A 12,642-nucleotide genomic window follows, 5' to 3' on the forward strand; every position below is an offset into this window, starting at 1 on the left:
AAAATGTTAATTTTTTTTTCGTGATTCTTGCGGTGAGATTTTACTTTTAAAGCGAGGTAAAATTATTTAATAGTCAACATCCTACTTTATGATTATATGCAAAAATCTTGACCAAATAGGATAAATGGATTTTTAGGTTTATCTACAATGTGGTGCCCCTTAATTATTTATTTGTGGACCACCAAGGCTAGTGATCCCTTTTTAGTCCCTCATCACTTCCCAATCCATCGAAGAGTAGCAAAATATCCTACTTGTCTTATACTATTTTTGAACCGATCTGATCTAATCTTCTGCTACCGGCTAAACACCATGGGACCAACAAATTAATTGGTGTAAAGATGGAGAGTTGATTGGTGTTGACATAAGGGGAAAACTTGTGTTGAAACTCGACAAGTTATTATGGTATTCTAAGTCGATCACATACTGACATATAACAGAGTTAAAATGCATGAGTCAACAATGGTTACTTGAGTTGGTAAGGATGGCTACCTTGGCTAGACCCAAGCCTAGATTCGAGTTCTGCTGCCGGCAATTCCTCTTGGTGGGCAATCTGTAAAAACCAAAAAATAGGCTAAGACTCCCTATGTAAGTTCTCAAAGAATCTTGTAGTATGTCATGACCCCTAGATTGAATAGTCTCCCCTTGCCCTGGCCCAGAGATGGGATAGCCTCCCTTCCTCCTAAACTTTTTTGTGAATAAAAAAAGCTAAAATGCATGACAATAACACGATTCATGATCAACTATAAATGCCAAAATAACGTCTCGGTGTAGACAAGATTCTCTAGTTAAGATGTACAAATACCAGTCTTTTTCACGTTCTTTCTATTTGTCCCCATCTCCACCAAGAGAAAAGGAAGAAAAAATCTCAAGTAATGACAATATATTCTTCCAAAGTGCATTCAAAGCCTTTGTCTGGGAAAAGATGAACCACATCATGCTATAATCTTCACATATTTTGACGGTGAAATTACACAAAGAATTGCAGAGTTTCTGAGGACATGCCCAAGTTAGGCTATGAGATTTTGCCTACATCATGATCAAGGTGAGCTTTCTGGCTGCAGCAACAGTTGCAGCATTTGCAGTTTCTCACAAAAACTGCAACTCCACCAGGAAGCAATTGTGCACTGCCATCGATCCTCCAGGTACTATAAAAAGAGAAATTTGCAGTTTCACATTGTTTCAACTTCTATACTGTTCTAGTAGTTTTATCGGAAATACACTGAAAAGAACGACGGTACTTACGCAAGAGTCGCGAGTCTAAAAGCGACCTTTAGCTTGGACTTTTGGATTAGACATTGAACACTAGCCAGTCGTGACCAAGTAAATGGTCATTTTTGGCCCACCAAGTGAAAATAGTGGGTAATTACTTGGTCACGACGGGCTACAGCTAATGTTTTTGGTGTAGGAAGTCTTAAAATTAGGACATTCCGCAGCATGGATTTCTCAAGAAACGAAGTCATGGTCACTTAAATTTTTAGTGATTGGTGTTGGTTTCTTGTACTGCAGAGAAAGATGATTCAAACTTCCACCAGCAGGAGAGAGAAGGAGAGATGGAAGATGAGGAGGCGGGTGAAATTATTACCAGACGTGAACGGTTGAAGAGTCACAAGAGTGTGAAAGAGATAGAGCTGTTGCAAAATCTAGTGAGGGAATTGCAGCAGAGGAATCTGAGAATTGAAAGAAAATTGATGGAATTATGTGTTCTAAAAGAAGAGCAATCATACATGACTCAGTTGCAAAGGAATCTAGACGAAAAGGCGATGGAGATTGACATGCTCAACGCCTCCATTGCTTCTTTGCAGGCTGAGAGGAAGGTTCTTATGGAAGATGTGAAGCAGTGTGGTTTGGTGAAGAAGCAGCTAGACGCGGCGAAGAAAATGATAGCTGAAATGCAAAGGAGGATGGAATATTCCGGCAAGAATGACGTGAAGGGGAGGTTGTTGGTGGTGGGAGAACAAGTTTCTAGGTTTCCCAAGGATGAAATGTGTATTAGAGATGAACTAGTTGAAAAGAAGCTTAAAGGTGTGAAAAATGTTGAGTTGGAAGTATTGAAGATGAAGAGGAGGAACAAAGAGCTTGAGCTAGAAAAGAGGGAATTGGCAGTCAAATTGGTTTGTGCACAAACCAGAATCACTACTTTGTCTAGCATGAATGAGGTACATATAATTCTTTACTTATTTAGTTTACAGTCCCTCTGACTTCTGTTAACGTTAGTGAGGACACTTAAGTAATCAAATTACAAAAGAAGAAAAAAACCCGACCACCATAACTATTGCTTTAAGGGTTTTCCTTCTTTCTTCAAAATGATAATGTATTTTTAAGATTTTGTAGGTGACTACTTTTGTAGGAAGCACTCATGCTTATAAGCGTTTTTGCTAGTATTTTCATTAGAAAAATGTTGAAATTTCTGATTGAATTTCAAAATAAATAATTGTCAAAACCATAATAGTTGCACGTGGATTTTTCCTTTTTCTTCTAAATGATAGTCCACCTTTAGGTTCCGTTTAGGACTACTTATGTAGGAAGAATTTATGCTCATGAGCGTTTTACTAGAGTGCTTTTCTCTAAGTGCTTCTTCAAAAAGAGGGTTTTTACCGTTCATAATTACTTTTTAAGTTTTTTTGTCAATGTTGTTAAAAGCGCATTTAGTTCCTAAAAAAGACGTTTTAACTTTTCCATCTAGTGTTTCAAGTAATTTCAAAAATTAATCCAATTATCAATGAGACACAGAGTTGCTCTGTTTTTGTTGCAGAGTGAAACCATTGCCAAGGCTGAAGAAGAAGTAAGCAAGTTGAAACACACCAATGAGGGCCTCTCGAGACAAGTCGAAAAACTTCAGAAAAACAGATTTGACATGGTGGAACAACTTGTGTACCAGAGGTGGCTCTACGCTTGCTTGCGATTCGAAACCCTAATCCACAGCAGCCCATCACCGGACACTTCAAAACATGATCTCAGCCCTTCATCTCACACTTCATCTACTAGTTTGAGCGATGAAATAACCGAGACAACCACCATTGGCAGCTCTTCAAGCAGCCAAAGTAATAAGATTAAGAAGTCTGGTTTCATGCAGAGTATTAAGACGTGGGTAGGAAGAAGAAGAAGAAGAAGAAGAAGGAAGGAGGAGGAGGAGGACATGGATTACTCAAGTGCCCTTCCAAGCAAGAGAGACCTTGTTCGGAGGTTTTCGACGTCGATGGTTCCGGTGAAGGCTTCCATGTTAAGAAACGGAGGTGAGAGCAGCACAACCAGCTCTTCTTCTCCATCCTCCAAGGCGCCAAGTTTATCTAGGGTTAGGAGGGTCTCGTTCAGCGATTCAGTCAAATCAACGTCTCGTGATCATTCAACTCCAAAGTCAGCTGATCGGACGTCTGGAACAATGGCGATGGATTCAACCCAAAATTACAACAATGTTCATGAATTGGAGGGAGAAAAGCATGAACTTGAAGCATCACCAGAAGTAACAATTTCTGCAAGTCCCGAATTCATGAAAAGTGACAGCAATATTGCTGATCAGGTAAACAACAGTACTGAAATTTCAGACACATATGCTTTGCGTTGTGTGGTTGTTGCTGAGGAGAACAAGGTGGACACCAATGTTGTAGGTTTTATTGCTGCATTATTTTTCTTCCTCTTTATATTAGTTGTGACTCGCATGTTATAATTTAGTCAGCTGGGGAATCCTAGGGTTAGCTGAGGGTAGGGTAACATGTGATGATTTGGATAGAACGCGTACTTCACCGTAACGGATTCGATAGATGAGGACTTTGTAGTGAGATACTGGGTGAGGATTAAGATAGATTCAAACCCTAATATTCGATTTCCGCCCAATGAATGAGGAGTACTCCAACGAGGAAAGTATATTAACAAGATTGCCATTTGCCCCTATTGTTGTTTCGATTTTTGGTAGCAGACAGTTACAAAAATGATTCATCACCACCCTAAAATATCACTTTCCCTTTTGTTTTGTAATTGAATCAAATTTTTGTCTAAACTTTCATTTCATGTCTCATGTTAGCTTACCTTGGCTAGTTCTTTTGTTTATGCGACGTTGATTCTCGATTTTCCTACCCTAAAACTTTTCAATTTTCGACTTTTTGTACCCTTCTTCTTCTGTTTTTTTTTTTTTTGTCTCATTTTTGTACCTAAACTGCTAAACATTGATTGTTTTATTCCTTTCATACATTGTTTAGTCTATCAGTTAGGTCATTCATTAACTAATAAGGTGTTATGGTTTTGGCCCACCAAAAAGTTCGTTGTATTGCCCAAAGTTTATTTTGTCTCACTCTTGCGAGAGATTTTTCAGTGTGATCGGCATACGAGGTGATACATCACGTATTATTATACAAATGGTGGGATATATGTGTTAAAAAATTAATAACTTAAAAAATAAAATTTCTCACCAGTTACATTAAAATACGTGGTGTACCACCTATATTCCCGTCACAATAAAAAATTTATCCACTTTCAAATAAACAAAGGACTTAACAGATAGACTATGGATATATATATATACACACACATATAAGGGTGATGTTATCCACACACCATTTTTTACTAAGATATACTAAGAGATTCTTTCAAAGTGGAACTCTCTCCCACCTCACAGTTTAACGTTAATTTCCGTGCCAACACTATAAAACATTGTACAAAAATATGAGGTGGCAAGGAGTCTCCTTAGCTTTTGTGTTTTTTGACCTCCCATTCACCCTATGTTAATTTATGTCATTTGATATTCTTCAATTCATTAGATATCACGACCGAAATTTAATAAAGGTGTGTGGAAAGTAAAAAAATGTACGTGAATATCACCACCCATAAAAAAAACTAATAATTGGGTATGTAAAATAATAATAAAAATTTTAATATGAAAAATTGAAAATTGTGAAATTCCATGATAAGAAGGTGAGAACTACTACTAAATAGATAATAAGAGGGTTAAGTATCTCGAACAACTTTCTAAATCAAATTTGTAAATCGTATAATGTGTTATTAACATGAAATAAACACATTAATCGACCTTATATAATAATCAAATCATCAACAATTACGTCATATAATTTACAAAATTTAATCTAAAAAGTTAATCTCCCTAACATTATCATCTTCATATAAACATGCAAGTCCTAATAAAGGACGTTTTGACAATTAAGCTTTATTGTTGGCATGTAATTGAGTAAGAGATTTTTCAGTGTGACCGTCACATAAGACGGTACACCACGTGTCTCTATGTAAATGGTTGAATATGTGTGTTAAAAGATTAATAGCTTAAAAATTAAAATTTTTCACCACTTACATAAAAACATGTGATGTATCACCCGTATTTCCGTCACAACTAAAAATTTTCCGTAATTGAGTAGAGATTTACAGTAATAATTCAGTTCACCTGATGCCATCTGGCCTTCTAATATTCACCAAAAAGATTTGGATCAACTAGATTTCATCAGCCATCCAACTGTCACAATTCTATATTATTATATATATGGAGAGAGAGAGAGAGAGTAAAATTAGTATGATTAAAATTACAGTTTACCTAAACCACATAGAATCCTCCACGGATTTCTATGAGCTTTATAACCAAAGAAAAGGTCAAGTACTCTCCCACACCACACTCATCTACTGCTCACAAAAACTTGTTCCACCGTCCACGTGTTCCCATGCATGTCTCCATGCTCAAATCTTCCCCACACCTGTCCCTCTCCACCCCCTCTTAACATCTCCCGCACCTCTCTCTCACTCCCCCTCCCCCCCCTCTCTCTCTCTCTCTCTCTTTCAACGCATCCATGGCCGACCGTCACCAAAACCCAGCGCAAACCCAGCAGCAGCAGAGAGCTCCGAGACACAGCAACCATAACACCCCGACAAATGCCTCCACATTCCTACGTAAACTCCAAGGCAGTGCACCCAACTCTACCCAGCTCGTCGGCTTCCTCACCCTCCTCGTCTCCGGCGCCATTCTCCTCCTCCTCACCGGCCTCACCGTCACCGCCACCGTCCTCGGAGTAATGTTCTTCACCCCTCTCATCATCGTCTCCAGTCCCATATGGGTCCCCCTTGGCATCATCCTCGTCCTCACTGCCGGCTTCTTCGTGTCCATGTGCGGGTTCGGCGCCGCAGCCGTCGCCGGTTTGTCTTGGATGTACAGGTACTTCAAGGGGATGCACCCGCCCGGTTCGGACCGGGTCGACTACGCAAGGAGCCGGATTTACGATACGGCGAGCCACGTCAAGGATTATGCTAGAGAGTATGGCGGATATTTACACAGTAAGGTCAAGGATGCAGCTCCCGGTGCTTAAACCTACGATCGAGAGCTATAGGATTTGTTTTCTTTCTTCACCGGTCCAGTTTATTGTTGAATGTTGAACCTGCAGATATGATGGACTTTTATTACGTTTCTTCTTCTTTTTTTTTATTTTTTGGTCGATCTTTTATTACGTTTCATGTCTCTGATATTTGGTTTGTTTCTTTTTTATTTTTAGTTAAATTTTTTTTTCTTTTTGGGGTCAGATTTAAGGGCTTTATTTAGTAGATGGTTTGGGCTTTTGCTCTTTATGTTGTTATGGTTTTGGTAGTGGAAGGAAATCTACTTGTGTGCATGGACCCAAAAAATATTTGACCTTTCTTACCTTTTTTTTCCTTTGGTTAAATGGAATTCATGAATTATTCTACTTGAACTGGAAAAATGGAGCAATAATATAGTTTTGCTAATACGACTACAATCCATCGATGGTTGGTAGTTACTAGACATGCCCTAAACATTATTTGATTGTAAAATAAAACAACAAAGCGCATGTTTGAAAATATTTTTAAAATGATTAAAAATAGAGAAACTGTTTCTGGTGCAAAACACTTGAAGTGGAAGAACTACCCAGTTATGTGTTTTTCTCGAGAAGCATTTCAAGTGCTTTTTTAAGCGTTTTTATTAAAATTTGATTTAAAAATATTTTTATCAAAATTGTTTTTAATTATTTTTTAAACTTAGCACTGGCATTGAAGTCGTACTTGGAAAAGTTATCAAAGAAAAATTTCATAATTATTATTGACGATTTATTTTTTCTTCAATTAAGCTATAGATTTGTTCTAAGTTATTATTTTCTTCTTGGACCCGAAACTTACTCTGAGTTGACCTGACCTACGAGAGTCAAACCCAAGGACTTGGTTATTCATCGATGGATACTTCCTTGCTTCCTATCTTTTCTCACCAAATACCAAAAATGAAAGTCAAAGAGAAAACCAATTAGCAGCATGTCGCGGGTGGTACGAAGCATTCTATTTGAACAATCTTAGAACTTGATTTTTTTATTCTCTACTACAAATAATGTGCGTGTAATTCAACATTCAACGAAAACATTGTTTTCCTTGCAGATGACGGTAGATCAAAGGCATATTTTACATAAATAATTGAAGAATATTCATCAAGTTTGAAAGTTTTCATCAAATTATCGATGTTCACTTCAAATTATAAGACTGTAAGAATCGTGCATGTGACTCTGTGATTTATATACAACCTTTGGGCAACTGGTGGAGCCAGTCTTTTGTGCGTGTATGTGTTTCCGAGTACTTTGTTAGGCTAAGACTTAGGTAATAGGTCATTTGTGCACGTCTCTCTCTTCGTCTGACATTTAACGTGAAAAGAGATATCACGCAGGGAAAAAAAATATGAATATGTAATGTGCCGCATGCGAATTGTTAAGAGAAATAGGAGAGGATTTGTCACGTAACGTTGCACGCGAAATAGGAGAGAGGAGTATGCACAAAAATGTTAAGGGTATATAGGCTCTCAATTTGTAGGTAACTTTGGTATCTATGGGTTTATTTGTTCTTTCAAAATGTGGGATTTGCATATGTTGTTTGTGTATAGGTTTTGGTAAAGGATTCTTGAATGGTTGTAATGCTCATTACATGATTTATTATTATTAGATGAGTTTAAACTTTGAAATTTGTGTATATTTATTATACATATCTCGAAATTTAAACTCATCTAATGTTAATAAATAGAGTGATGAATATTACCATCACTTAAAGGCGATGAGCAAAAATATTCCAAATATGTTCCCCTTGACATCACATTAGAGATGACCTTTTGAACTCTTCTAATGAATGATTATTTGTTGAATAAAATAGTGTAGAATTAGTATGCACATTTAATTGAAAAAAAGAAAGAAAAGAATATGTGACATTAGTATTTCCTACTTCCCATCATCTCTAAGAAGATAATATATTCTGATAAGATAGATTGAGATGCCACCCGTGCACTACTAGTGGATCAAATCGAGGCCTAGCTCGAATGTTAGTGCCTCATAGTGGATCACAATTTATTCCAATTGCAGTTTTTGACAATAATGTGTTAGTGTTAGTAATTTGTCGGCTTAGAGTTTAGACCACACATTCATTTGGTAATAAAGCCAATAAAGCAGGCAGGTTGGCTAGTGGTATTTAGTTGACTGCGTTGTGCATCCGAATTCGAATTTCTCTACTTACAAATTAGTTTCAAATAGATAATAAACGAATGAAAATAAAATACACCCAAATAATAATTTGAAAAGATGGCAATCTCGATCATATGTTCAGGGAAAAAACTTAAGTTACACTACCTGACCAACTAATTAGTCTTAGTTTCAATCAAATTAATGATGTCGCATCATTATTATTTGTCATAAAAACTTTTAATGAGAAACATGTTGATAGTTTTGAAAACTATGTCATTGATGTATATCAATATCGATAATATAGTCAATATATCGGCAATCAATATCGTAATGATATATTTGTAACATTGAATGATTGAGCCAGCCAACTACTCAAGGATGTGAATGATATAAATGTTCAACATAAATAAAATCTAAAACCCACGAGTCCATTACTAAATTTAAAAATCATCCACAAATTAAAGGGGTTGCAAAATCCAAATGTGTTCCATATGTACGCACGTCCCCGCCCTATTACACTGGAGAAGTTCAACTACCTACTTCCGACGACGACGTCAACTGTGGCCCCTAAAACCCATACATGCGCCCACCATACCAATAAGAACTCACTTGCGTGACACGTCACGACACAACAGTTGCAATACCACGAAAACGAAGCAAAAAAAACACAGACAAATTAACGCTGGAAAACATGTCGTCTTCTCCGACGAAAAACACTTGAAAGTTAACGGCGCCGTCAGTTTATCTTACCCCTCTCGAGGTACCCCGGCAAAGGACTTGCACGTGGGGACCTTATGGGAGCTCCGTTAAGTTTCTTCCCGTCAATATCGTAATAAATGACGCCCGAGAAATTCAACGGCTCGCACTTATCCCCCATCAGGATCGACCTCTGCCATACCCCACCGTCCCCCCACTCCTCCTCCTCCTCAGTGTGGAGGCGGCCCCTACTGTCCGATTCCTCGCCGATCTTTTTCCGGTGCAGGAACGTGATGGCCTTGTTGCTTATGGTCGACATTAGCTTCTTCGGCTTCCTCATCATCGGTGACTTATTCGGCGCAACTTTCGACTGGTGGTTGTTTTTTATCATGTTGGAGTTGGCGGCCTTCAGTTTCCCCGAGAGGCGGCGGGCGATGGCGAGGAGTGCCGAGACGGAGGCCACCATACGGGCTTTGGACTTCAGGCGCATCGAGGAGTCCGAGTCAGAATACTCGCTTGTATGCAGATGACGAGCCATGTTAGAGATTTTTAGCGTATCCGAAATACTGCCGGAAGGAAAAGTTGGCGGGGAGGAGGTGTTTGGGGGTGCGGGGAGTTTTGGTGGTGGGTGCAATGAGAGAGGTGTTACGTGTGGTGGTGGGTATAAATAGGGTGAAGAATGAGTTTTGGTGACCGGTTATTGCCGGTGGATGTTATTTTTTCATTTTTTTGGGTGGAAGAGTTGGGGGTGAACCGGTGGCTTTCGGGTTGACTTGGACTAGGGTTAGAAGTTGGTGTGTAGAACAATGAGAGCCATGATAGGGTGTTGTGTGACACATTGATATTTTGATGTACTTCTTGGATAAGCACAAAAATTTCCACATTCTCATAAAATAGTGCATTGTATTTGGAGTTATGATTCTTTTCATATTTGTTGCATGAATCCCTTTGTTATTTTCCCTTTTTCCTTTTGTTCCTTCCTTAATTTGGATTGGAAATGAAGGAAATAGAATTTCAATCTTTGATGGGTTTGAAATTTGATTGGAGTAGGATTTTTTTCCCTTCAAATTTCTTTTCCCTCATCACTTAGTACTACGGTCTAATGATATTACTCTTTACTTGTAAGTGAGAGGTCTTAGGTTTGATTCTCGCGAAAAGGTGAATTTAAACCACATTATTGCTATACGTTGGGAGGCTTAACCTGCTTCTCCGTTCCGTTTAGTGTAGATAATATCATTTGTTAAACAAAAAATAATAATAAAATTATTTTCCCTTGCCTCATCTCTTATTTGAACGGTCACGAGAATAAGGAATGTGGAAGGGAGATAATCATATTCCAATTTGTTTTCTATATAGTGAAAGAAAATTAATGACTTTTCTTATGTATATGTACTGTAAGAATTACGATTCCTAAATAGCCAAAGAAAATTATGAAATTTCTTTAATAATATTTGTCAGGCATTCTTATTTAATGAATTACTTTTTTGATAGAACAATGCTAGAGAGACCACAACTGTAAGCCAATTTATAACCCTAATGTAATCTTCTTTTCTTTTTCTTTTTTATTCTCATAACCTACTTGTTTTTCTTTCCTTTTATCTCATTACACGTTTGTGTCTTACTTTAGTGCTTAAAGTTTTTGTTTATTTATAAAGCATGTGTTTAGTATATAAAATTGATATATACGCGTGTGAAATATGTTTTAGGCACCTGAGAGCCACAGTAAATATGCTATGTAATCGTGCTGAGTCATGGTAATTAAAATCAAATTATCAAAATTGTGCATTTTGCTTATGTAATATAATAAAAAGTGACGGTCAGGATTGGATCTGTAATTACTAACTAACTTGCAGATGGGGTTCCACTTTAAGGGTCGTGATTGGTCAGCGTAGATTGAGGACTTTTATGTTTTGGTCCGAGTATATCGACAGACCTTTTTAGTTATTGCGATGCAAAGAGCTTAAGCTGAGAAAGAAAAGTGAGCCAAGCGGTGGTTGAGTCAACTCGCATTGCAAGTAGTTTTAGTGAAGTTTGCAATTAAAACTCGAGTGATGTTAGAGAGTGTGTCAAGAACATTGTTCGAATACATTAAGCGTAATAATATAATTAGTGAAGTTTCTAATCAATTGTATTATGAGGTACGATGTTGTGTTCTCAGTATATTAAAAGTTTTCTCATTAGAGAGATCATCTATATAAACTATAGTTTATAGACTAAATGATGTGGCGGTTGAGTTTGATTCCTTCTTTAATGATTAAAAAAAAATTTAACTTTCAACCGCCACATAATATAGTTTACAAAATATGATATAATTAAAAAGATATTTCTCAAAGATTTTCCTTAAAGATATCATTCGAAGATACATACATACATATATCCTGCCAAGTCTTACCTTGTAACTGATGGCAGAAAAGAACGGACATGAAACATATAGTTTTAAAGTGGCGGTGTTTCACATCAATTATGTGAAGTTATGCGAAAAATAAAACAAAATATGTAACATCTTATTATTTGATTTATAATACTAGAGTAACGTTTCTGAGGGTGTAGGTAAGTCCGTCTCTTGATTGTGGTTTTGGGGCACATAATATTACATTACATTAGTGCCAAAGCCGGTCTTAGGTTGGACTGAGTGTTGCAACTTGGAAATGTGTTTGCGTAATCTCATTCATTTAGGAATTTAGGGCTCACACGAGATTGCGACTTGGTCTTTCCATGATTTTATAGACTTTTTGGTTTCTGATTTGAAACCATTATCTCTCAACCTGTAGTAGATCACTATCTATATAGTTAGGCATGAAGCATGCATTAATCGTTGTTCTGGTTTGGCCACCACAAAAGTTATCTCCCTATATTTCTACCATCCAATTCCTCAAGTCTGAAACTAATCATCGCCCATTTCTGCGTACCCACAGTTTTCCTTTTGGAAACCCTGGGCAGCACGAGGCAAATTTGGCAGATTGAAATCATGCATATATACTTTGAAGGGGCACGTAGTGCGTAGGCTACCTTCCATCTCTAACATTTGAGTGATGAATAATTAGCAACTTATAGAATGGTTTATCAGGTCAGTTAACACTTATAAGCCGTAATATATATTAGGTCCATTGGATGGCAACACACACACACACACACACACACACACACACACACATGGAGTGAATCCGTAGTACCATTTTTTTTTTACATAACTTTTGACACACGTTTTTATAGGGATCATTCCGTAATGTATTTTAACGATTGAACCGTCTATCTTTTAGAACATCATTTATAGATCATTCTTGCAAAACAATTTAGACAAATCCAAAACCATTAGATATTCATTTGTAGTGAAGAAAATAGACGGATACGGGTATACAAAAAAACCTAAACTCTTAATCTAATGGTCGTATGATCTTAGATTTTGGTGATTTTTTGGTAGATAGGATATTTGAGAGAATATCTAAGATATACGGTTCGGATTGTTGAAATATATTATGAAGTGACCCTCAAAAATATGTGTAAAAAAATTGATGAC

General features: G+C 37.2%; 3 protein-coding genes across 4 annotated transcripts; 2 read left to right on the forward strand and 1 right to left on the reverse strand.

Annotated features, from left to right (window-relative positions):
* Positions 1–882: 882 nt before the first annotated feature.
* Positions 883–3,888, forward strand: LOC126625241 (protein CHUP1, chloroplastic-like). Of its 2 annotated transcripts, none has more exons than XM_050294332.1 (3): positions 883–1,142; positions 1,507–2,111; positions 2,753–3,888. In XM_050294332.1, exons 1-3 carry the CDS (start codon positions 1,034–1,036, stop codon positions 3,662–3,664), a joined length of 1,626 nt encoding a protein of 541 aa, XP_050150289.1. In that variant the 5' UTR covers positions 883–1,033; the 3' UTR covers positions 3,665–3,888. The 2 variants fall into 2 exon arrangements, with proteins under 2 accessions (XP_050150289.1, XP_050150288.1); XM_050294331.1 differs by having other exon boundaries at positions 887–1,142; positions 1,507–2,156.
* Positions 3,889–5,615: 1,727 nt separating this feature from the next.
* LOC126626781 (oleosin G-like) lies at positions 5,616–6,472 on the forward strand. The gene has a single exon (XM_050296176.1). The coding sequence runs from the start codon at positions 5,784–5,786 to the stop codon at positions 6,294–6,296; it is 513 nt and encodes a 170-aa protein (XP_050152133.1). The 5' UTR covers positions 5,616–5,783; the 3' UTR covers positions 6,297–6,472.
* A 2,364-nt stretch (positions 6,473–8,836) lies between these two features.
* LOC126625085 (uncharacterized) lies at positions 8,837–9,775 on the reverse strand. Its single transcript, XM_050294152.1, has one exon. It carries the CDS (start codon positions 9,661–9,663, stop codon positions 9,166–9,168), a length of 498 nt encoding a protein of 165 aa, XP_050150109.1. The 5' UTR covers positions 9,664–9,775; the 3' UTR covers positions 8,837–9,165.
* Positions 9,776–12,642: the final 2,867 nt, after the last annotated feature.

This window comes from Malus sylvestris, chromosome 6, assembly GCF_916048215.2.
Source record: "Malus sylvestris chromosome 6, drMalSylv7.2, whole genome shotgun sequence".
Lineage (NCBI taxonomy): Eukaryota > Viridiplantae > Streptophyta > Magnoliopsida > Rosales > Rosaceae > Malus > Malus sylvestris.